The 27208-nt window shown below is 35.7% G+C and overlaps 1 protein-coding gene across 2 annotated transcripts in view; it reads right to left on the bottom strand.

Moving 5' to 3' along the window:
- The window catches only part of LOC136027157 (high affinity cAMP-specific and IBMX-insensitive 3',5'-cyclic phosphodiesterase 8A-like), a 241469-nt gene that overhangs the window by 104804 nt on the left and 109457 nt on the right, over positions 1-27208 (bottom strand). For both annotated transcript variants that reach the window (XM_065704156.1, XM_065704146.1), the window contains exon 6: positions 8042-8101. In XM_065704156.1, coding sequence (XP_065560228.1) covers positions 8042-8101 — 60 coding nt within the window. The remainder of the gene's footprint in view (positions 1-8041; positions 8102-27208) is intronic.

Below are 27208 nucleotides of genomic sequence, written 5' to 3' on the forward strand. Positions count from 1 at the left end.
TTTCAGTTTTGACGTCACCTGATCCAGTTTTTTCAGGTGACGTCACCTGATCCATCCACACATCCACAGACAGACAACTTATTTTTATATATATAGAAGATATATATATATATATATATATATATATATATATATATATATATATATATATATATATATATATATATATACTATATATATATATATATATATATATATATATATATATATATATAACTATATATATATATATAACTATATATATATATAACTATATATATATATATATATATATAACTATATATATATATATATATATATATATATATATATATATATATATATATATATATATATATATATATATATATATATATATATATATATATATATATATATTTCGATATTTTTACTAACGATATTCAATAATCGATTTATCAATTTTGATATTTCTGATCAATTTGTTTGCTCAGATTAACTTTTGGGTTTGGCGAAATTCAAAAACAAAATTAACAATAAAAGATTATTTTGCACCTTTTCCCAAAACTTTTAATAAAACAAATAAACTTCCATTACATGAAGGAACATTGCAAAAACCATGATTTGGAATTACTTGGGCTTGGGATGAAGAAAAATAGCTACTGGCTATTTTCGGCTATTCAGATCAGCAACATATCAATATTCCCCCTAAGAATTGGTTCAGCTTTTCAGCACTTGATTGAATAAAAAAAAAATCGTTACTTTTTTCAACTGAAAGTAAGGAACATTAGAACTTAAAAGAACATACATTTTCCCATATATATAAGGGGGGGTGTAACCCCTCCTCAAGGTCTCCCTCTTCGTGCGAAAGTTTCTTTTTGTATTTTTGAAATCTCTTGACTCTGATTAAACGGCGCTTATTTTCAAGGGTTATTCTTAAATAACTCGGACAAAAAATTAAAATTCGCGTGAATAGCGAGGTATTAAGGAGGAGAATCCACCCTCATATACGGTGTTCTGTTCGTTTTAATGTTACTCCTTACTTTTAGTTGACAAAAAAAATTGATTTAACTTCTAATCGTTTATCAAATAGCGCTGGAAGATTCACCTTTTCTCTCCATGTAAAACCTACCCAAGAAAATTTTTCCTTTGAAACTGTCTCCTGCGTAAGATCCTCCTTCCCCCAGAGATTTCCATCTCTGCTGAAAATTCCCCATAAAAAATTTCTTGTGGCAATTCCGCCTGGAAAATTGTTTTAACCTACTTTCGTTTGAAAAAAAAGATTTATTTTTCTTTTAATTTTTAATAAAATTCTCCCACCGTGGACAACTTTTCTTGGAAATTTTCCCCATCCAATGTCTACAATTGAAGGTTTCAAAAAGTTTTATGATTTAATTTCTAACCGTTTATCAAATAACGCTGGAAGATCCACTTTTTATCTCCAAGTAAAACCTACCCAAGAAAATTTTTCCTTCGAAACTGTTTCCTGCGTAAGAGCCCCCTTACCCCGGACAATTTCATCCCTGCTGAAAATTCCCCATAAAAAAAAACTTCTTGCGGCAATTCCGCCAGGAAAATTGTTATAACCTACTTTCGTTTGAAAAAAGACTTGTTTTTCGTTTAATTTTTAATACTTTTTAAAATTATGCCAGAAATCCTCCCACCGTGGACAACTTTTCTAGGAGATTTTCCCCACCCAATGTATACAATGGAAGGTTTCAAAAAGTTTTTTTTGATTTAATTTCTAACCGTTTATCAAATTACGCTGGAAGATCCACTTTTTCTCTCCATGTAAAACCTACCCAATAAAATTTTTCCTTGGAAACTGTCTCCTGCGTGAGATCTCCCTTACCCCAGACAATTCCATCCCTGCTGAAAATTCCCCATAAAAAAAAACTTCATGCGGCAATTCAGCTAGGAAAATTGTTATAACCTACTTTCGTTTAAAAAAAGAATTGTTTTTCGTTTGATTTTTAATGCTTTTTAAAATTATGCCAGAAATCCTCCCACCGTGCAAAACTTTTCTTGGAATTTTTCCCCACCCAATGTCTACAATGGAAGGTTTCTTTCGTGTAAAACTCCTCCATGGAGAATTTCCTCTGTAGAAAATTGCCACCCCCACGAAAATATCCCCAGACAACTTTAACTCCTTCGAAAATTTTACCTGGGCCATTTCCCTGTGATACCTTTAAATACAAAATTGAATTAGCAAAGAGAAAGTATGTCAAATAAAATGATTTTCGTATAAGAATTCTGGTAAATTCTCCCGTGTATAGTTTTCCCTTAAAAGTTCATCCCCAGAAACATCTCTCCTCATGAAAAGTCTCCCTCCCCTTGGAAATAATTCCCCCCGCAGAAAAATCACCCGCTCCTCAGAATGGCTGTTAAATTCCCAATAACAAATACTATATGTAAACAATCAAAAAATTTCATAACTTACAACCCTTCCCCCGAAAACTTGTAGCGCTGTGTCATCCCCAGAGGCATGATTATTTGACGTTTCAACTATACTGATCCAAATTGCTATCTCAAAATTTTGATCGGAAAACTTTGGGAAAAAAGGAGCGTGGGAGGGCAGGAGATCTAGTTGCCCTCGGATCGTTTTGTTCACAAAATGGGGCAGCTAGAATTGTAATTTCCGCTTGAGCAAGCCCTCTCCCGATCTTGTATGACCATTGGTTTAATATGATCACCCTGGCAAAAAAAACTAGAAAAACTAGAAGAAACTCTTGCAGTATGGTATTCTGATATACTAAATCTGATGCTGTAATTTTTATTAATCTTAATCAAATTTTTATTTGATTTTTTTAGGGGCGTTTCCACTCCGTCTAAAAACAATTTCTATATAAATTTTCATACAAATTTTTTCGGGCTCGTTGCTTTTAATGGGTATACGAAATTTGACGAATTATATATATCTGGAACCGGCATAAAACGCCAATTCGTTTGATGTATCTATTATTACCAAAATTCCGTGTTTTAGAGTTTCGGTTGTTAATGGGCCGAGTTTCCCCTTACTTACAGTTTGTTACCACGAACTATTTGATTAACTGATCAGGCTTGGAATCCACTTTCAGAAAGGACATTGGTGGGGGGCATGGACACTAATTTTATGACAATACCATCTTATGACAATACCATACCATCTTATGATGGTATTTATGAGACCCATATTACAAGACTTCCACAACTTAAGTGGATCAATTATTCTTGGAACTAAAGACTCCCTACTGAAAATCCGGAGAGCCATGATAGATGCAGCTGCTGACGAAACTTGCTTGGAATTGACTACCGAAACTCTGTCATATGCTCCCCCCAAGCTGGCTTGATTCTGTAGTCGCTAAATAACAGGGACTGTGACAGCAATTGCATATGTTGATACAGATTCCAGTAAGACCCAATCCCAATACGTAATACACAATTTCTAGAAACGTGAATTTAGGTATGCGGCAATCATGACTGAGCAAGATCGCGACCTGACCTGGAGTGTGATCTCAGCAATACCTATAAGCTTAGAAGATATTTTATGTAGCCATGGCTTTGGTGGTTCTCAGCAACATTTGAGAGTCCATCCACACTAAACATAGTTTAAGAACCGGCCTTTGTCAACTTATGGATACAGCTGAGCATGCTGTGTATCGGCATATATGAGTCAGTGGATTGAATACATTATTCTTCTTCACGGTCACTTGCGAAATAATTTTCTATGTTGGATAATTTCTGCTGGACGTTCACCAGTATATTCCAGAAAAAGCCGGAAGAATAGCGTTTTCGATATCGATATTTAGGTTTCGATAATCGATATTGATAATATGATGCGATATATCGATATCTAATATCGCCCAAAACTAATTTTGAGTAGGAATGTAATATTATATACATAAAAAAAAAGGAATGGTATACATAATTACAATTTAAAAATTTAAGTTTTAGTTGCAGGAGATTTGTAGAAACCTAAGAGTATGCTTGACCAGATTTGAGATTTTGGAGATGTGATGGTTCACAAGATTCTTTTTTTCTTTTTATGAATAAAAAAATGGGCCCTTTCTAGCAATTCAAATGAAAAGAGAGACATTTTTGAATATAATCGTTGTTTTTGATGGGAAATGGGGGTTAAATCATCTCCGATATGGTCTTAATAGAGCCTTGGAATAGATGCTAAAGTCACGGCAGTTATACCTAGCGTTTACCCACTTACGGACGTAAAGATTACTTACGGAGTAAATGCTACTTATGGAAGAAACAAATAAAGAAAATAAAAAAAAAACTGAAAAATTGTTGGAAAAGATGTGGCCAGAAACAATAGATTCGTCCCTGATTCCAAGAAATTACCAACTGAAAAATCCTTGGCTTTAGATTTAAGATTAGTTGTTAGAAATATAGCTGATATAAGACATATTTATTTACAATTACACAAGAATCGGGTATCCAGAACGGGTATTTAGGGATGAAGTTAAGATTTTACGTTGATCGTAAATGTCGGCTAAAAACAACGAAGAAAAGCAATCCTACTTAACTAATACTTAAATGTAAGTTTTTATGGATACATCTACAGTAGCAGGCAAAATTCCATCAAATAGTATCATTTCTGTGGCGGAGACAATAGAGTGGTTTCATTCTCGAAAAACGTTTTCACCGTCCAAAAGTTAAGTAACAATATTAGCTAACAACTCTCAGAAACGTTTTAATTGGGAGAGAATTTCAACAAAATATTAACTATGGAAAAAACTGAACATAGCTTACTAGGCTAGCCTCCTGGGGATATTTGTAAGAAAACAAAAAAACCTGTTGCTAATTGAAAGAATGAGTACTAGTCATGGATTATCTATAAATGTTTACAGCGTACAAACTATCCATCCTGCTTTGCAGCATGATAAGTTTTTGAATATTAATCTTCAAATTATCCAACAATTTCTATTAATGACTTCGAAGGGTTTGTTAGAGAATTTCTCCAAAAATGTTGAGTAAAAATTTTTATTAGCTCGTGAAAACACAATTATTAGCGAACGATATTGTTAGGACGGCAAAACACGGGTTTAGCGTATCGGCCTGGTAAAATTAGTCGAGTCTACGTACGCACCTGGTATGAAGTCAAGTCCTTGGAAACTTATTATTTATTATTTTTTTTAATGTTGTTAGACTCCCATTAAGAGATGATTTCGAACTTAGAAGATGCGGTTTTTAAAATATAAATTAAATAATAAAAAACAAGTTTTTTAAACTGCAAGTAAGGAGCGACGTTAAAACTTAAAACGAACAGAAATTATTCCGTATATAAAAGGGGCTGACTCCTCCTCAATGTCTGGCTCTTTACGCTAAAGTTTGACTCTTTCTCTCAGCTCTACTTTTTAAAACAATAAAATACATTTTTAGAGTTTCGGTTACTATTGAGCCGGGTCGCTCCTTAATACAGTTCATTACCACGAACTGTTTGATCAAACCTATTTCGCTCGAAACTCATTTTTGCTGAATTACTTCAACTTTGACGTTGGTTCACACCGCTACCAACTCTACTTGTGGCTTTGACTGAAAGGGCCAAACGAATGTCTTCAGCTGAAGAGCCTACTCCCTAACTAAATATTAAATAATATAAGTTGTGTTACAAATAGCAGGCTACTTTATGGCTAGCAAATGAACCATTGAAACAAAATGACCGAATTTTCAAGCGTATTTTAATTTTAAAAAATTAAGATAATGGACCGTTTTACGTATAATACAGTAATATCAGGATAACCACAGACAAAGTTTGTCTATTTCTATCGAACCCGATCCAAACACAGAGCCTCTAATAAGAAATGTGTCCCTGAATCTGACTCCAAACCTTAGCTTAATTTACCCTGGCGATATTCGGTTTTATCAAAATTCAAAGCTGAACCCCCCATCGTGCCTATGACTCAGACTCAAGCATGACTATAAGTAAGGTTAACGTGTAATTTTTTTTTTAAATACGGTTTTTATATAATTAGAGTTGCACAATTCAAATATAAAGTCCAAAGAATTCATAAAACAGACATAAACAATCAAAATATCTGCTCATGTGAATAAAGGAATGATTAGAGGACGAAGTTAGGGTTTGAAAAAGTGGAAACGTTCTTAGACTTCGATTGAACCCACTAAACGATGCCAGGAGGCGCGAGACACTGCTCAAGCATCAGGAATACAAAGCGAATATTCGGCATAGAATTTTCAACAGCAAGGGTTCCTGCTGCCCAATCTGTTATTCCCTTAAAGCAGAAAAGACATTAACAAGTTCAACTTGTTCAAGCATACAGATCTTCAAAAATTAGGAAAACCCAGGAACTCAACATGTAATGAAAGATGTCTCCATACGCGGGGGGCGGCTATGTAGTTTTACGCTTAGTGGGTACCAAATTTGAGAACAAGGAAAGTGTGAAAACAGCAGAAAATGAGCAAAAAAACAAATCACCATGGAAAATTGTAACTGTCCTGATAGCTACAACAAAAGATAAACACTGTCATGAATCTAAGCTAAAACTTAACACTAAGCTTAACATTACTTAACTTAACATAACTTAACTAACTTAACTTAACTTAACTTAACATTACATAACTTAAGCTTAAGCTTAACACTAAGATTACTCAAGATTAAACACTCCAATGTATTAGTTAGTTGACTTACCTACAAAAGTATCTATTAGAGAGATCAATTAGTATATCCTATTCTGTTACGCTTATTCCCTTAATTAACTATTGACATATAAATAAATTCTGTATCTTTTTCAGATTCAAAAATTGTAACTTGCATTAATTAATTTTTACATATTTCCACTAGCCTATACTTTTTCAATAGCCCGACTAAACATAACGGTTATAGCCTACTACCCACAGCTTAGATACCAATCAATTGTATCTAAGCTGTGCTACTACCCTACTGATTATGTACTGCTCGACGATCAGACGTACATAAAGTGGGTGTTACAACAGTTTAGATGGGCTTGTTTGTATATAAGAAAAGATTCCGCTTGTTTCCTTTTACGATTCAGTGTAGCAACAAAGGCGAGAATTTACACAATGAAAAAAGCTGAATAGTTGTGAAATAAAAAAATATAAAAATCATAGAAAAGTCAATTTTTCAAATCTGAATGGACCTAAAATGGAGCCAAGGGCACAAAGTGCTTTCATTTTTATGTTTTTTGCACTTCAATAAGTGATACCACCCATAACAAGGAAAATCAAGAAAATATGTTCTTCATTTTTCATTTAAAGAGGAAGAGTAATTGTGTCTAAAGTTTACTATCTCGAGAAAGAACAAAGTTTTGTCTCTAAGGACCAAAGATAGTAACTTGGGATTCCCTTGTAGGTCTTCCGCGTCGGCACACACAAATATAAAATAAGTTCTTCCGCATAGTGAGAACTTAAAGAGTTCTTTCATGAATTAGGTAGTCCCAGGCCAGCAGTTGGAGCTGAAAATACTCTGTGAGCTAAATAACAATGAAGAAACGTGCCATGATGTAAAAATGGACATAAAATGTGGTATATTAATTTTTGTAGCAAGCAAACTAGCGCATAGGCAAGGAACAGGTAGAAGGTGCTTTCCATCTGAGATCAGTTCGAAGGCCCCAGAGCCATAGTTTCCAGCTAACCGTCATTTTGTGAGCTCTCCGAACTTGGAATGAGGCAAGGTTTGAACCAACATTGTCTATGTGTTCAACAACTTTATGAAAACAAATGCCAATAGCACTGTCATCGGGCACAGTAGTTAGAATGTATATGGGAGGAGAGGGCACATATTTTAGGGTGAGGATAAAAATCGGTAAAAAGTGAATTAGAAAGAGAATAAACGAAATTATAGAAGCCCTATTTTCCATAATGCCGCGACTGAATTTTAATAACCGATACTAGCACTTTATATCACATAAAACTGTCTTACAATAATTTTAGTGTCGAAGAATTAGTAGCTCTCAGAAACTATCCTGTCAGGTTAAGACCATCCAAGAAACGACACCAATATCCGAAGGATCTAAGAAAATCCTTCATAAAACAAATTCCAACATTTGCCAAGATCCCAAAATTAATCATGAATTAGGAAACACTTCCAAGAATTTCACGGTGGCATTCTTACCTTCTCTTGACGACCGCTATGACTACTGCATGTCTTCCTCCCGGTGTTGCTCGGATACACCTGAACAAAAAAATATTAAAATAAAATGAAATCATAAAATAAGTCTGACCAAACTGCAATGAAGAAAAATCTATGCAATAATTTTTTTGAATGCCATGGAATTGAATGATTAATTTAATCATTCAATTTAGAAGGTCTGGACTTCCGCCTCTATTGCCGGCATCCACGGCATTTAAAAACGGGTTTCACTGTGGTTAACACTAGGGCCTGACCGATATGGATTTTTGGGGTCTGATACCAATATATCAGTATCGCACTTGTACGATATAATTTGTAGATAAATTCTCTTCTGGAGAAAAACCTTACCTAGAATTTAAATTCTCCATTATCTGCCCATATTCACCCTCACATGTTCCTCCCTGATCTATTACGTGCTTAAGAACACCCTCAAGAATTCACTATGGATTCCAAAAATTAGGCCATATACAAAATTTGATTTTCTTTACCTTTTCTGCTCTCTCCGCCATGGTCTCCACTTAGCTGGTGGCTCCGCCTCCACGGTTTGGAGATGCAAAGATTATCTAAGGAAATCTGGTGCCATCTTCTGGACGAGTTGCTTACAAAAAGCAAATATCAGCCGATAATCAATATTTCTTCCCGATATCCGATAATGACACTCACCCCTCATATCGAGCTAATAATATCGGCCCACCAATATATTGGTCAGACCCTAGTTGACACTATGAAGACCCTTCTTTAACAAAACGAGTGGTTACAAGAGTGGTTTTTAGTCAGTAAACAAATTGAAAAGAAGAAAAAGATATTTCAGCAGAGACCGTCACTAAGCCGTCCTCAGAGAAAATGAAAAAAATATTTGAAGTTGCCTTAACAGCAAGAAAAAAGTCTAGCTTTGTCCAAACGACTGTAGAATTTTGCATTATATTATGGCTTTTCGTTTTAATTTATTAACATAAAAACAAGCTTTTCGGAGTTTAATATGCCATTTTCATCAAAATTAGTATACTGTTTTTCGGCTTTCCTGAGAATTTTTCAGCACATTTTACGTCAGTTCTAAGTGAAGTTTCTGTTTCTACCAAGAATGGACTCCTCATCTACTCTCATATGTCCTAAGACGTAATGCAAGAAAATACAACTTTGGACAGTGAGTATTTAAAGCCGTTTCCATTAAAGTTTTGAGAAAATTTGTAAGAAAAAAAAACGCGTTCCAACATCACTTGTGTGAGGTATTGGCTTGGAAATTTGTACTTTATTTGGATTTCTGAAGCATGTTGCACAGACATTTTATCGAATGTTCCAAAAAAGTATACCCTTCTGCAGATCTAAAAAAAAAAGAGAACCAAATTTACGAAATATTGACAATTTTATCGGATAATGCACAGCAAAAACTACGTTTGTACAACCAATTTTATTTCTTTGGATATTATAATATTTTTCTTGTGTCTCAAGTGTCTTTCTCAGAAATTCAGTCAAACATCAACAACGCTGGTGAGCTCACAGGGTCTGTTTTATTTAAAAAGTTTTCTACAAATCTCTACGAAAAATAAACAAATAGAGAGCAGCTTCTATTAAATAATCTATTAAATAACCTCATTATAATTATTATATATTATTAAATAAGTAAATAAATAAATATAATATTAAAAAGTGAATTAGTAAATAGTAATGTAGTAAATTAAAATAAATAAAATAAAAGTAAATTAAAAAAGTAAATAGTAAAATATAGCAAATAAAAAAATAATTATTAAATAATAAATAAATAATGTACATTATTAAATGTATATTATTAAATATATTATAAAATAATTATCAAATAATATAATTAATATCTATATATATATATATATATATATATATATATATATATATATATATATATATAAATAAGTTGTTTGTGTGTTATGTCTGTTACACAATGTCTGTTACGCCAGACATATGACGTCTGAAAAATAAAGAAGAAAAAGAAAACAAACTAAAATGTAAAAACTGGGAATTGCAAAAATATTTCGAAATATTTTGACAATAGATTAAAGTAATTCGAAAACCTTAAGACAGATACTTAAAATTTTGAGGTTTATTAAAAATTGTTGAGCTTCAGCAAGCTTGGCACGTAAAGAGGAATTTTTAGTATAGATCTTAAAATGACAGAAGAAACAGCCGAGGAAGAGAGAAATTTTAGTATAAATCCTACAATGGCAGAAGAAACAGCCGAGGAATCTGCTCAAAGGGTTAATGCCAAAAGGCTTGCGGCTAAAGAACGCAAAACCGCGCAGTTAGATGAAAATCCACCTGGACAGCGAGAGTCAAAACGTATCAAAACTGAAAATGATAGCGATGATGATTGGGTTGGGATTTTGACTTGGATAAGGTCATCAATGCCTACCAGATTTTAGTTAAAAAAACAAAGGTTCGGTGATATGTATTTCATAGTGACGCTGGAAAATAAAGAAGAAAAAGAAAACTGAAAAAGAAAAATGGTAAAAATCTAAAAAAAAACTAAAAAGAAAAAACTAAAAGAAATAAAACAAAAAGAAAAAAAGAAAAACCCTAACAAGGAAAAACGTTAAAAAAATAAAAAAAAATAAAAAAGGTAAAAAACTAAAAAAAAACTGGGAATTGCACAAACATTTCAATATATTTTGACGATAGATTAAAGTAATTCGAAAACCTTAAAACAGATACCCAAAATTTAGAGGTTTGTTATAAATTGTTGGAGCTTTAGCATGCTTGGCACGTAAAGATTTTTCCAAGTGTCAATCTTAGAATGAATATTGACAAATTGAAGAAAACAAATCAATAAAAAGAAGAAACCAAAAAAAAGAAAAAGTAAAAAAGAAAAAAACTAAGAAAAGAAAAAACTATATAAAAATAAGTTATATCTATACCAAAAGTATATATGCATGTTTGTTTGTGGGTTTGCATTTGACGTCATATCTATATATATATAAATAAGTTGTCTGTGTGTCTGTGTGTCGATTGACGTCATGTCATCAGGTCGTCATGTCGTCATTATGACGATGAGGTCATAAAAGGTATTTAAGACATTCGTTCACGGAAAAATGTTTAATTGTAAAATGACTGAAGAACCAACAATGGCAACACCCGAGGAAGCACATCACAAGAACAGCAAGAAAAAAGGCTTGCGGCTGATAGAGAAAGTAAGAAAAGAAAGCGTGCCGAGGAATCACAAGAACGGAAAAAAAAACAGGCTTGCGGCTAAAGAACGCAAAACCGCACAGTTAGATGAAAATCCACCTGGACAGCGAGAGTCAAAACTGAAAATGATAGCGATGATGATTGGGTTTGGGATTTTGACTTGGATAAGGTCATCAATGCCTACCAGATTTTAGTTAAAAAACAAAGGTTCGGCAATATGTATTTCATAGTGACGCTGAAAAATAAAGAAGAAAAAGAAAACTGAAAAAAGAAAAAAGGAAAAAACTAAAAAAAAAAACTAAAAAACAAACACTCAAAGAGAAATTACAGACCGGGACACAAATGACGACCGGGACAGAGGGAATATAAATGACGACCGGGACACTCAAAGAGAAATTACAGACTGGGATACCCGGACACAAATGACGACCGGGACACAGGGAATATAAATGACGACCAGGACACAGGTATTTAAGAAAATCGTTCAAAGACAAATTTTTAATTGTAAGAAGATCGTTGAAAGAGAAATTTCTAATTGTAAAATGACTGAAGAACCTACAATGGCAACAGCCGAAGAAGCTGCTCAAAATGAATGTATTCAAGCCGAAGTAGCTGAGTTGGTAAAGCGTTATGTTCCAGGTTCTAGGTCCGAGAGGTTCCATGTTCGAACCTTGGCTTTAGCATTAATACAAAATAAGAAAAAAACTAAAGAGAAAATACTAAAAAAAAACTAAAAAAGCTAAAAAAGAAAAAAAAAACTAAAAAAACTAAAAAAAAGGTAAAAACTACAAAAAAAGGTAAAAACTACAAAAAAAAACTAAATAGAAAAAAAACTAAAAACTAATAAAAAAACTAATAAAAACCAAAAACTGAAGAGAAAAAAAACTAAAAAAAGGAAAAAAACTGAAAAATAAAGGAGAAAAAGAAAACTAAAAGCTGGGACACAGGGAATATAAATGACGGCCGGGACACTCAAAGAGAAATTACAGACTGGGACACTGGGACACAAATAACGACCGGGAGATATAAATGACGACCGGGACACTCAAAGATAAATTACAGACCGGGACACCAGGACATAAATGACGACCGGGACACAGGGAATATAATAAACGACCGGGACGCTCAAAGAGAAATCAAACAGTTCGTGGTAACGAACTGTAGTTAGGAGCGACCCGGCTCAACAGTAAACGAAACTCTAAAAAACAGAATTTTGATGCTAAAATATACATCAAAAGAATCATATTTTCATGCTGATTTTAAATATATAAGTTTCATCAAATTTAGTCTTTGTCATCAAAAGTTACGAGCCTGAAAAAATTTGCCTTATTTTAGAAAACAGGGGAAAACACCCCCTAAAAGTCACAGAATCTTAACGAAAATCACACCATCGCATTCGGCGTATCAGAGAACCCTATAGCGGAATTTTCAAGCTTCTATCTACAAAAATGTGTAATTTCGTATTTTTTGCCAGAAGACAAATCACGGGAGCGTGTTTATTTGTTTTTTTTTTTTTTTTTTTTTTTTTTTTCAGGGGTCATCGTATCGACCAAGTGGTCCTAGAATGCCGCAAGAGGACTCATTCTAACGGAAATGCAAAGTGCTAGTACCCTTTTAAAGTGAACAAAAAAATTGGAGGACACCTATGCCCTTTTCCACGCTCATTTTTTATCCAAAGTCAACAGATCAAAATTTTGAGATAGCCATTTTGTTCCGCATAGTCAAAAAACATAATAGCTATGTCTTTGGGAATGACTTGATACCCCAGAGTCCCTGGGGGAGGGGCTGCAAGTTACAAACTTCGACCAGTGTTTACATATAACAATGGTTATTGCGGAAGTGTAGGCTACAGTCGTTTTCAGGGGATTCTTGTTTGGTTTTGGGGCTGGGGTTGAGGGGAGGGGGCTATGTGGGAGGATCTTTCCTTGGAGAAATATGTCATGGGGGAACAGAAATTCAATGATAAGGGCACAGGATTTTCTACAATTACTATAAAAAAAACAATGAAAAAATAAACATGGAAATTTGTTCAATTGAAAGTAAAGAGTAGCATTGAAACTTAAAACGGACAGAGATTATTACGCATATGAGGGGTTCTAAAAATACTTTAGCATAAAGATCGAGGTATTTAGGAGGAGATAAATACCTCGCTCTTTATGCTATAGTATTTTTAATAATTTCAACTATTTATTCTACGGCCTTTTTGATTCAGGGGTCAGTCTTAAAGAATTAGAACAGAACTTACGATTTAGTGTAAAGAACGAGGTATTAACGAGGGTACAAACACCCTCATATACATAATAAAAAATAATGAATATAAAAGTTTGTTACGTAAGTTAATTCTTAAGTTAAGTATATTTTTTACTAATAAAAAAATTCGTTAAAAATTAAAATTTATAGTTGCCTTTTTATGTAACCGAAAAATTGCATGGCAACTAGGCCTCCTTCCCCATCCCTTATTTCTCAAAATCGTCTGATCAAAACTAAGAGAAAGCCATTTATCCAAAAAAGGAATTAATATGCAAATTTTATTTTAATAATTTATGTGTGGAGAGCCAAAATCAAACATGCATTGTTTCAAAAACGTCAAGAAATTAAATTAAAAAAAAAGTTTACTATATTGATACGGAAACATCTCGATGGAAATTACTGCCTAGAAATTTAGTCGGCCTTCACTTATTCACTTGTGGTGATAGCTTTTTAGTCTTTCCATTGAAGAAAATGACCTCTCAACAGATGCTGCAGAAGCAGGAATGACACGAAAAATGTGGTTACATGCGGACGTTGGGGAATATGCCTCCATCATACTCAACCCGGCTTTGCACTGCAATCTTCGGAAAAAGAAGAGAAGTTATTTTCAGCCAATTTGACCACCTCAGTTCAAGCTCAACTTTCAAAGAAGACTCCGAGCTTGTTAGCTCTGATGGGCTTTTAAGGCGAGAGATGGCAGGATTCTGCTGAGGTTTTACAGAATATCTTCGAACTTTATGAATCGAGACTCGAGTGATTTTATGAGTTGGTTTGCAAATCGGACGAAAAAGGAAAATCGACAGCAAAACTCGATGATAAGCTCACCCAAAACATATAACCGTTTTATTTAGAATTGTCCTGGCTCGTCTGGCCGTTCCCCCAAATTCTGGCTTCCCGCCAAACAAATTACCGGTTACATACTTGAATTTGAAGTGAAAAGAGCTAAAAAAAAACAAGAGCTAAGAGCTCATAAGGCACTTGTGACGAGGCCAGAAGAGTTAAGAGCCAAGAGTTTATATGGTGTGAGCTCTAAAAAAATTCTAAGAATAAATAGATTGATTTAAAAGGAAAATCAGAGGCTTAATGCCGGTCAGGATTTCAAATAAGAGCTCTGAGTCACGATGTCCTTCTAAATATTAAAATTCATTAAGATCCGATTACCCACTCGTAAGTTATAAATACCTCATTTTTTCTAATTTTTCCTCTCACTTCAGCCCCTCAGATGGTTGAATATGGGAAAACGACTTTATCAAGTCAATTTGTGCAGCTCCCTGACACGCCTACCAATTTGCATCGTCCTAGCATCTCCAGAAGCATCAAAATCGCCAAAACACCGAAAACCTCCCCCAACTCCCCCAAAGAGAGCAAATCCAGTACGGTTATGTCAATCACGTAACTATGAAATTTGCTTATGCTATCCACCAAGCTTCATCCGGATTCCTTCCCTCTAAGCGTTTTCCAAGACTTCCGATTTCCCCCTCCAACTCCCTCCAATGTCAACAGATCGGGTCGGGATTTGAAATAAGAGCTCTGAGACATGAATTCCTTTTAAATTTCAAATTTCATTAAGATCCGGTCACCCGTTCTTAATCTAAAAATACCTCAATTTTTCTGATTTTTTTCAAATTAACACCCCCCAGCTCCTCCAAAGAGAACGGATCCGTTCCAATTATGTTAATCATGTATCTAGAACTTGTGCTTATTCTACCGATCAAGTTTCATCCCGATCTCTCCACTCTAAGCGTTTTCCAAGATTTCTGTTTCCCTCCTCCAACCCCCTCTGTCCCGAGATCCAATTCGAGTCGACCCCCTCCAACTCCCCCCAATATCACAGGTTCTTTTCGGAATTTAAAAGAAGAGTTTTAAAGCGCAAGATTCTTCTAAATATCAAATTTCATTAAGATCTGATCACCCGTTCGTGTGTTACAAATACTTCATTTTCCGAATTATCCCCCTCCCAGACTCCACCAAAGAGAGCGGATCCGGTCGGGTTATGTCAGTCACGTATCTTAGACTTTTTTTTATTCTACCCATCCAGTTTCATCCTGATCTCTCCGCTTTAAGTATTTTCTAAGATTTCCGGTCCCCCCCCCCCAATGACGATGGATCCGGTTGAGATTTAGATCACTCCTTCGTAAGAGATAACTCCTTCGTAAGTTAAAAATACGTAATTTTTTTCTAATTTTTCAGAATTACCCCCCCCCCCCAATTCCCCCAAATATAGCGGATCCGTTCCAATTATGTCAATCACGTATCTAAGACTTCTGCTTATTTTTCCCACCAAGAGTCATCCCGATCCCTCCACTCAAAGCGTTTTCCATGATTTTAGGTTCTCCTCCCAAACTCCCCCAATGTCACCAGATCCGGTTGGGATTTAAAATAAGAGCTTTGAGACACGATATCCTTCTAGATATCAAATTTCATTGGGATCCAATCACTCGTTCGTAAGTTAAAAACAACTAATTGTTTCTAATTTTTCAGGAATACCCCCCCCCCCGAACTACTCCAAAGAGAGCGGGTCCGTTTTGGTTATGTCAATCATGTATATAGGACTTGTGCTTACTTTCCAACCAAGTTTCATCCCGATCCCTCCACTCTAAGTGTTTTCCGAGATTTTAGGTTTCCCCCTACCAACTTCCCGCCAATGTCACCAGATGCAGTCGGGATTTAAAATAAGAGCTCTGAAACACGATATCCGTCCAAACATCAAATTTCATTAAGATCTGATCAACCGTTCTTAAATAAAAATACTTCATTTTTTCTATTTTTTCCGAATTATCCGGCCCCCTACCCCCCCCCAGATGGTCAAATAGGGAAAACGACTATTTCTTATTTGAACTGATCCGGTCCCTGATAAGCCTGCCAAATTTCATCGTCCTAGCTTACCTGGAAGTGCCTAAAGTAGCAAAACCGGGACCGACAAAATTTGCGATTGCTATTTGTCACTTGGTTAATACCAAGTGCCATATAAAAAGTGCTTAATTTTAGACTACAGTCGGAAACCTAACTTATAATTTTAGGAGAGCCAGGAGATATGCATACGCATTAGCATAGGTCCTAAAATGTTAGTGGGGCTCGGGAAAATATCAAACAGTTCGTGGTAACGAACTGTAGTAAGGAGGGACCCGGCTCAATAGTAACCAAAACTCTAAAAAATGGAATTTTTGTACCAATAGCTACATCAAAAGAATCGTATTTTAATGCTGATTTTAAATATATATGTTTCATCGAGTTTAGTCTTACCCATCAAAAGTTACGAGCCTGAGAAAATTTGCGTTATTTTAGAAAATAGGGGAAAACACCCTCCTAAAAGTCATAGAATCTTAACGAAAATCACACCATCAGATTGAGCGTATCAGAGAACCGTACTGTAGAAGTTTCAAGCTCTTATCTATTAAAATGTGGAATTTTATATTTTTTGCCAGAAGGCAGATCACGGATGCGATTTTATTTGTTTTTTTTTTTTTTTTTTTTTTTTTTTTTCCAGGGGTGATCGTATCGACCCAGTTGTCCTAGAATGTTGCGAGAGGGCTCATTCTAACGGAAATGAAAAGTTCTAGTGCCCTTTTTCAGTGACCGAAAAAATTGGAGGGAACATAGGCCCCCTCCCACGCTAATTATTTTCCCAAAGTCAACGGATCAAAATTCTGAGATGGCCATTTTATTCAGCATAGTCGAAAAACCTTATAAATATGTCTTTGGGGACGACTTACTCCCCCACAGTCCCCGTGGGAGGGGTTACAAGTTCAAAACTTTGACCAGTGCTTACATATAGTAATGGTTATTGGGAAGTGTACAGGCGTTTTCAGGAGGATGTTTTGGTTGGAGGCAGGGGTTGAGAAGAGGGGGATATGCTGGGGGAACTTTCCATCGAGAAATTTGTCATGGGGAAGAAAACTTCCATGAAGGGAGCGCAGGTTTTACTAGCATTACTTAAAAAAAAACAATGAAAAAATAAATATGAAAAAGTTTTTTTCCAGCTGGAAGTAAGCAGCAGCATTAAAACTTAAAACGAACAGAAATTATTACCCATATGAGGGGCTCACCTCCTCCTAATACCTCGCTCTTTACGCTAAAGTATTTTTAGTAATTTCAACTATTTATTCTGCGGTTTTTGGGATTCAGGGGTCATTCTTAATGAATTGGGACAAAATTTAAGCTTTAGTATAAAGAGCGAGGTACTGACGAGGGGGCGAACCTTCTCATATATGTAAAAAAAAACATGAGAATACAAAAGTTCTTTACGTAAGGTAATTTATAAGTTACGTATATCTTTTACTTATAAAGATTCGTAAAAAATTAAAAGTTCTAGTTGCCTTTTTAATTAACCGAAAATCGGAGGGCAACTAGGATTCCTCCCCCGCTCTTCTTTTCTCAAAATGATTCGATCAAAATTATGAGAAAGCCAAAAAAAAAGTATATACAAATTTCGATTTAATTATTCCTCTGCGGAGAGCCAAAATCAAAACATGCATTGATTCATAAACGTCCAGAAATTAAATTTAAAAAAAAGTTTTTTTTTAAATGAAACTAAGGAGCGACATTATAACTTAAAACGAATAGAAATTACTCCGTATATGAAAGGGGCTTTTCCTTCTCAACCCCCCGCTCTTTACGCTAAAGTTTTTTACTGTTTTAAAATGTAGAGTTAAGAGAAAGAGTCAAACTTTAGCGTAAAGAGCGGGGGGTTGAGAAGGAAAAGCCCCTTTCATATACGGAGTAATTTCTGTTCGTTTTAAGTTTTAATGTCGCTCCTTACTATCTTTTAAAAAAAAACTTGTTTTTTTATTTAATTTTTCCCTACAGCTCGATGAGAGCTCTCAGTGGCTCTTGATTTATTCATAGCACAAATTTTTCAAGGCATACCGTCTAGTGTCTAAACCTTCAAGAAGCCTCCTATTGATTTATTTGAAATAGCCGTCCTATTCAATTCATTTATAACTTAGACAGTAAATTAGAGACTTCTAACTTTGTGTGTTTTAAGGATATTTCACAAAATTAAGGGGGAATACCTAAAATTCCTAGCAATTTAGGTTATAATAATAATAAATAACAAAAAAATAACAGTAATCACAATTAATTATTTACATATTTTATTTTTTTACATTTTAAAATATGTTATAAAATTTATAATTAACTATAATAATAATAAACCCACTGAAAATTAAAATCATTGAGGTAAAACTGTGTTCGCAAACATTTCTAGCTTAGTTATGAGTATTTCAGCGGCTCTCGTTCACGCTGGAATTCAGGGCTTCATTCATTGGAGGGTTTTAAAGCAAATCATCCAGTCTTAGAGTCTCAAACTATCGGCTTAAAATTGAAAACCCACCGTATCAAGAAGCTTTAAGCATCATTATCTTCACCCTCTGATTTTAAAGTCTCATTGACATAATCAGCATATTCGGGGCAATCATCAGGGGCGTCTTTTCGGGGGAGGCAGGGGGCGATCCCCCAGAAAAAAAATAGAGAAAAATATTATAAAGACCATGCCCTTTGGCTATCCAGATACGTAGATACGTACCCCTCTACCCCCATAAAAATGCTGGAACTGCTCCCCTAGCAATCATGTAAAGGTACACCCTTTTTCAGGTGCACACTTTTTGTAGTGCTGCAGTCAGGGTTGCCAGCAGTAGCACGTACTCTTGGTTTCTAAAATAGAGCTAAAATACCACGAAAGTACTATTTTAGTACTATTCGTTAAATTCATTTGACTATAGCCCCGACAATCGTTATGTAACACGGAAATCTGGGCAATTGTAGTACCTTATGAAGTGACTGGCAACTCTGGCTGTAGTATGCTCTCAATACAAGAGGTGAATATTTCCCTATTCGAATTCCACTTCTACAATTCTACTGGTAAAACCGTCTTCTCAACTCTTTCTATATGTATTTTTTTATTTACTGATTTTATAAGTCTGTTTTTCTTTTGTCAGGTCTTACAAATCCTCTTCTAACAAGTAAAAATTTAAGGTCAGCCTACGTTGGTCAATAAAACTTCTACATTGTATTATCTTTTGAAGTATATTTATGTTGCATTTACGATTCAATGCTGTTCATTGAGACGATGTTTATATGTTGCAAATCAGCAAGTGAGCAGGAGTTTACTCCGGAGAGGGGGGAAGGGCAAACAAAGGCGAATTACTAATTTTGTTTCAAAATAATAGGAATAATTGCAAGATTTTGGAAGGGGTAAGAGCTTAGTCACCCCTTTCTCTCTATAGGCACATTATTGAGTCGGCCAATAACCCATGATGTCTATAACTAAGTTTAATGAAGATGTATATAAAAAAATAATTAAAGACACCCTAAATCTTGTTCCGTGGTTTTCAGGAATCATCACCTAATCTCCGAGCCGTATCCAGAATTTTTGTTCCGGAGATGAGGAGTATTTTTGTTCGGGAGAGGGGGTTATACGAAAAAACTTCGAAACACAAAAGTGTGTTTATATGCATTTGGGATACCATACATTTTTTTTGCTTTTAAAAGCCAGAAAAACTCTTGGGGAGGAAGTTCAAATCCTCCCCCCAAGATACAGCCTTACCTGATCTACTATATCAAGATTACATATACATACATTCTTCCTACGACTACCACCATATTCCAAACTCTGTTCTTATAAGTAGTGGTAGAAACGTACATGTTTAGATGTTTGGGCAAACTTGGGCCTATTTTCCCTACCCACGAGAGAGCCGTTAACAGCTTGCGTTAACGGCTTTCGATACTTTCTTCCTAATGAACATACCGAAAGACCGCCACTCAATTTTTTTTTTCAAAACACAAGTCATTAGCTCTATTCATTGTTTTATTTTAACGACTTTTATCTATCACTTTTCATCACTACACACTGTTACAGACCCAAGTAATAATGTATAGGTTATAATGTCACTTAATTTACATCTTAGCTTATACGCAATTATGAGGCGAAAATACAAACCTTGGGTCAATATGCTTACGTCAATACAACTAGTAGTTCAGATTACCTGTTAAACCGTAAACTGCGCTGTATTTTGTAAAAATTGCGATTTAACTTCATTCGAGACAATGATGAAATAGTTGATTCTTTTTTTTACCAAAAATTAAAAAACTTAATATATTATCTTTTGTAACGGCCCAACTCGGCAAGAACCCCTATAACAAGTTACTTATCATTAGCATCGAGTCTAATAATTCCTAGATTCCTGAGATGGCTCAAAGAATTTCATTTTGCCAACATTATACACAAATTGTTATCTCTAGAAAAACCCAATTTAGCCCTGGCTTACACACTGGCATTTTTCTAGCAGAAAACAGCCCAAGCATGGCGAGTCTGATTAAAATGTAGTGGTTCACATCCAAATTAACCTAGGTACAAATAACTGCCCTTTTTCTTTTTTTTTATGAAAAACGACTTATACACAATGAAAGCAGCTACTTGCACCAAATTACCCCTGGTTTACATAGTACCTGGTTTACATAGTACCAAATTACCCCTGGTTTACAAATTACCCCTGGTTTACAAAATACTTGCACCAAATTACCCCTGGTTTATATAGCAGAATTTGTTTCTGACACACACTTGCAGCGACGATAATGGCAGAGGCAAAAAAGAATAAGGCATTGGTCCAACCAACCAGAAAAATTCCTCACAAATATGACTTTTCAAAATAAAGGAGTATCAAATCTATTTTTCTCAAATCTCCAGATTCGGATCAAACCATACTGGACAACATGAAACTAAAATTTGATTAAATAAAAAAACAAGTGTTTCTAACTGAAAGCAAGGAGCGAAATTAAGACTTAAAACGAACAGAAATTAATCCATATATGAAAGGGACTGTTCCCTCCTGAACGCCCCGCTCTTTACGCTAAAGTTTGACTCTTTTTCTCAACTCTACTTTCCAAAACAGAAAAAATAGCTTTAGCGTAAAGAGCGGGGCGTTGAGGAGGGAACAGCCTCTTTCATATACGGATTAAATTTTGCACTATTTTGTAATATACGGATTAAAATTTAAGCACTAAAGCTTAAATTTTGTCCCAATTCATTAAGAATGACCCCTGAATCACAAAGGCCGTAGAATAAATAGTTGAAATTACTAAAAATACTTTAGCGTAAAGAGCGAGGTATTAGGAGGAGATGAACCCTATATGCGTAATAATTTCTGTTCGTTTTAAGTTTTAATGCTGCTCCTTACTTTCAGCTGAAAAAAACGTTTTCATATTTATTTTTTTCTTTGTTTTTTTTTTAAATAATGCTAGAAAATCCTACACTTCCTTCATGGAAATTATCTTCCCCCATAGAAAGATCCCCCCAAATAACCCCCTCCCCTCAACCCCTTCTCTCCTCAACCAAAAAAAAAACTGAAAACGTCTGTACATTTCCCAATAACCATTACTATATCTAATCACTGGGCAAAGTATGTAACTTGCAGCCCCTCTTACGAGGACTGTGGGGGAGTAAGTCGTCCCCAATGACATAATTATTAGGTTTTCGACTCTGCTGAATAAAATGGCTATCACAAGATTTTGATCCGGTGACTCTGGGGAAAGAGCGTGGGAGGAGGCCTAGGTTGCCCTCCAATTTTCGTTCACTTAAAAAGGGCACTAGAACTTTTAATTTTCGTTAGAATGAGCCCACTCTAGACATCCTAGGACCACTGGGTCGATACAATTGCCCCTTAAAACAAGAGCTAAGAGCTCATATGGCACTTGTGACAAGGCGAGAAGAGCCAAGAGATCATATGGTATGAGCTCTAACAAAATTCTATGAATCAATAGATTGATTTAAAAAGGAAAATAAGAGGCTTAATGCCGGTCAAGATTTAAAATAAGAGCTCTGAGTCACGTTGTCCTTCTAAATATTAAAATTCATTAAGATCCAATCACCCACTCGTAAGTTATAAATACCTAATTTTTTCTAATTTTTCCTCTCCCTTTAGCCCTCCAGATGGTCGAATCTGGAAAAACGACTTTATCAAGTCAAATTGTGCAGCTCCCTGACACGCCTACCAATTTTCATCGTCCTAGCACGTCCAGAAGCACCAAACTCGCCAAATCACTGAACCCCTCCCCCAACTCCCCCAAAGAGAGCGAATCCAGTACGATTCTGTCAATCACGTATCAAGGACATTTGTTTATTCTATCCACCAAGCTTCATTCCGATTCCTCCACTCCAAGTGTTTTTCCAAGATTTCCCCCTTCAGCTCCCTGCAATGTCAAAAGATCTGGTCGGGATTTGATATAAGAGCTCTGAGACATGAATTCCTTCTAAAAATCAAATTTCATTCAGATCCGATCATCTTTTCGTAAGATAAAAATACCCCAATTTTCACGTTTTCCAAAAATTCCGGTATCCCCCTCCAAATCCCCCCCAATGTCACAGGATCTGGTCGGAATTTAAAATTAGAACTTTAAAGCACAAGATCCCTCTAAATATCAAATTTCATTAAGATCTGGTCACCCTTTCGTAAACCTCAATTTTCAAAATTACCCCCCCCCCCCAATTCAACCAAAGAGAGCAGATCCGGTCCGGTTATGTCAGTCACGTATCTTAGACAGGTTTCTATTCTTCCCATCCAGTTTCATCATGATATCACCGCTTTAAGTATTTTCTAAGATTTCCGGTCCCCCCAACTGCCCCCCCCCCAATTACGCTTGATCCGGCTGAGACTTAAAATAAGAGATCTGAGTTACGAGGTCCTTCTAAATATGAAGTTTCATGAAGATCCGATCACTCCTTCGTAAGTTAAAAATACGTCATTTTTTCTTATTTTTCAGAATTAACCCCCCCCCCCCCATAGAGCGGATCCGTTCCAATTATGTAAATCTTGTATGTAAGACTTCTGCTTATTTTCCCCACCAAGTTTCATCCCGATCCCTCCAATCTAAGCGTTTTCCATGATTTTAGGTTCCCCCATCCCAAACTTCCCCCAATGTCACCATATCCGGTCAGGATTTAAAATAATTGCTTTGAGACACGATATCCTTCTAAATATCAAATTTCATTGAGATCCGATAACCCGTTCGTAAGTTAAATACCTCATTTTTTTCTAATTTTTCAGTATTAACCCCTCCCACAACTACCCCAAAGAGAGCGGATCCGTTCCGTTTATGTCAATCATGTATCTAGGACTTGTGTTTATTTTTTCCACCAAGTTTCATCCCGATCCCTCCACTCTAATTGTTTTCCAAGTTTTAGGTTTTCCCCTCCCATCCCCCCCACTGTCACCAGATCGGGTCAAGCTTTAAAATAAGAGCTCTAAGACACGATATCCTTCTAAACATCAAATTTCATTGAGATCCGATCACCCGTTCGTAAGTCAAAATACCTCATTTTTCCTAATTTTTCAGAATTACCCCCCCCCCCCCCAACTATCCCAAAAAGAGTGGATCCGTTCCGATTATGTCAATCATGTATCTGGGACTTGTGCTTATTTTTCCCATCAAGTGTCATCCCGATCCCTCCACTCTAAGTGTTTTCCAAGATTTTATGTTTCCCCCTCCAACTCCCCCCAATGTCATCAGATCCAGTCGGGATTTAAAATAAGAGCTCTGAGACACAATATCATTCCAAACATCAAATTTCATTAAGATCCCATCACCCGCTCATAAGTTAAAAATACTTCATTTTTTTCTATTTTTTACGAATTAACCGGCCCCCACTCTACCCCAGATGGTCAAATTGGGAAAACGACTATTTCTAATTTAAGCTGGTCATGTCCCTGATACGCCTGCCAAATTTCATCGTCCTAGCTTACCTGGAAGTGCCTAAAGTAGCAAAACCGGGAGCGACAGACAGACCGACAGAATTGGCGATTGCTATATGTCACTTGGTTAATACCAAGTGCCATAAAAACAAACAAATAAACATGCATCCGTGATCTGTCTTCTGACAAAAAATACAAAATTGCACATTTTTGTAGATAGGAGCTTGAAACTTCTACAGTAGGGTTCTCTGATACGCTGATTTCGATGGCTTTTCCGTCATTTTTAGGGGGTCTTTCCCACTATTTTCTAAAATAAGTCAAATTTTCTTAGTCTCGTAACTGTTGATTGGTAAGACTAAATTTGATGAAACTTATATATTTAAAATCAACTTTAAAATGCGATCCTTTTGATGTAGCTATTGGTTTCAAAATTCCGTTTTTTAGAGTTTCGGTTACTATTGAGCCGGGTCGTTCCTTACTACAGTTCGTTACCACGAACTGTTTGATAGATTCACTCAAATATTTCAGGATGGCTAATGAACCGTAGCAATGCAACAAATTCTAACAAAAATGGGTGAAATCTTATAGAAATTGCAAAGATGTATTTTTCGAAAAAAATTGGGGTGTGAAGCAAGGGCTAAAACTCGGTTAAGATAAATTTTAATAGTTTAAAACAATAATTGCTTAGATCATATTTTTTGTTGGTGCTGCGAATCTAGCTTAAAGGGCATTTTCAGAGTACTATGAGTCAAAGTCGTTCCCCCCACTTTCTCAGGGTACTAAAATTCTATGAATAACGAGTATATAATACAATACTGACGTGTGCTAATCAAATTAAGGACACATATCGTATAGAAGAGCATAAGAGTTGCCTTTATCGACTTGTAGTGTTGCTGTTGACCTGACAACCTGAGAGACTTTTGTTATCGATGTGCTGAATTTTGCGTGTTCAGTGTCGGGGTTAAGTTATAGTAATTGACAACAAGTTTGAAAAGTTATGACAAATGTAAAAGACCATATCCAGGGGGTACGGGGTTTGCCCCTCCCCCGGAATTTTGCTGACTCGTAAAAAAGTAAGAAGAATCAAATATAAAGTTGATGCGTTTTGTAACTTTTTTCCTTAAAACCTTCCAAAAAAGGCCCCCTATGATTACGCCAAAGATTAGCCATCTCAAGAGTAAGATATGAAAAAATAATCAAGGAGTATCAGAACAAGTATAGACCAGAGGTGCACCTTCGACAAAACGTGCCGGCTCTTATGGACGAAACATGGTTTCCACAAAACTCAACCCAGACGAAAATCTATACGGTAAGCCAATTCAAATGAAGTTTTACCCCGCAAAATGCAACCCAGCAAGACTCAACCCAGTCAAAATTAAACCCAAGGGAAATTAAATGCATGCCAAATTCCACCCGACAAAATTCAACCCAAAATTGAAACTCGGGAAAACTGCGAACAAAAGCGTGTGTAGCATCAGTAGCAATACTAGCAGCAAAACTCAGCCGAAGTAGAGTTCAACTCCTGCAAAATTCCACCCTGATTAGCTCCAGCCCGTAGAATTCAACCCACGCAAAATTCAAAACAATAAAGCTGAGCCCAGCCAAATGCAACCAACAATAAATAATTGGAAACAGTAAACTTCAATACATACGAAGTTCCTGTCAAGAAAAATCAATCTAGCAAGTAGAGGAAAAAGAGCCACTTTATCCATGAAGGCAATCGTAATCGTTAAACCCAATTAAGACACCTATTCTCTCAAAACCAAATCAAAACTCAAAAGGGACAAATTACTATTTTTATATTTGACTCCTACCAATCTTGAACCATGCATAAACAAAGGAAGAGATAAAGGAATTATCTTCCGCCTACCCCACGGAAAAACAAACAATCATTTGAAAACCCCGACCAGCTTGGAGAGCATGAGGATTGTTAGACTAAAAGTAAGCATTTCTAAGTTTCAACCCGCTCTCTTGAAACTATCTTCCGGAACGCGGGCAAGAGTGGGTCGCAGGCTAAAGTCACGGATGGTTTTGTCAATGGGGAGCCATTAGAAACGGAAATATCCCATTATTACGCCTAACGTTCTTAGCTCTGCTGAGAGGTCTTTGAGTCAAAGTTAACATTCCCTCCACGTAAGTATGATAAAAAAAAAATTAGCCGAAATAAGTCACTAAGTTGCACCTCCATTCTGGGAAGCTGGGCTAAAGCAATCTCTGAACACAAGTGTATAGTCTCAAACCCTTGAAGGAGGGCTCTGGGACATCACTAAGTTCTGTTTAAACCATGTTGCAAGCTTAGACTATTTTGAAAAAGAATCAGACCTAAAGGTCCTCCTCCATGTGTGGGCGGAAGGAAAGTTATACGCGTTAGATATTTGCTGGGTCAAATTCTTCGGACTGTGTTTTGTGCAGGTTGAATTCTGATTACGCTGAGCTTTGCCGAGTTACGTTTTGCAGGAGGCTGAGTTTTGAAGCGTCCCATAAAGCACACACTACAACCTCCTGCCACAGGCACGTATTCGTATTCGAAAAAGAAAAAACATTAATCTCATGATGATATAAGAAATTGTAGAGATACCGTAAGAATTACAAGGTTTGCAAAAACGTATGTATATGTGCCGGTATCCCCTCAGCCCCCCCCCCCTAGAAAAAAAGCATGTCATCTATTTTGCCTCATTTGTAGCAAAATATATGTATCTCTACATTGGTGCTATTTCTCTATTATACGTTTTTGCCTGTGCTGCCCCCTCCCCAAAAAAGTTTCTGTCCATCAGCTGGATTTCTCGTCCCTTTTATCACATTCGTCACATTTGTGGATTATTTAAAATCGACCACAAGCAAGTCCAGAAGTATGTCTATGCTTAAGAAATCTACACAAGAGGCAGGAAATAAATATATAAAACAGAAATACATATTTTTCAGGTTAAACAATTCTTCTATAGTCCATATATTCTTCTATAGTTCTATAGTCCAAATATAAATATTACTTTATATTCCAGTCAACCAAAGATCAATTTAAATTCATAAGTAAAGAGTATTCAATACCCATTCGCTATTG

This window comes from Artemia franciscana, chromosome 1 (genome assembly GCF_032884065.1).
Source record: "Artemia franciscana chromosome 1, ASM3288406v1, whole genome shotgun sequence".
NCBI classification, from domain to species: Eukaryota; Metazoa; Arthropoda; class Branchiopoda; order Anostraca; family Artemiidae; genus Artemia; species Artemia franciscana.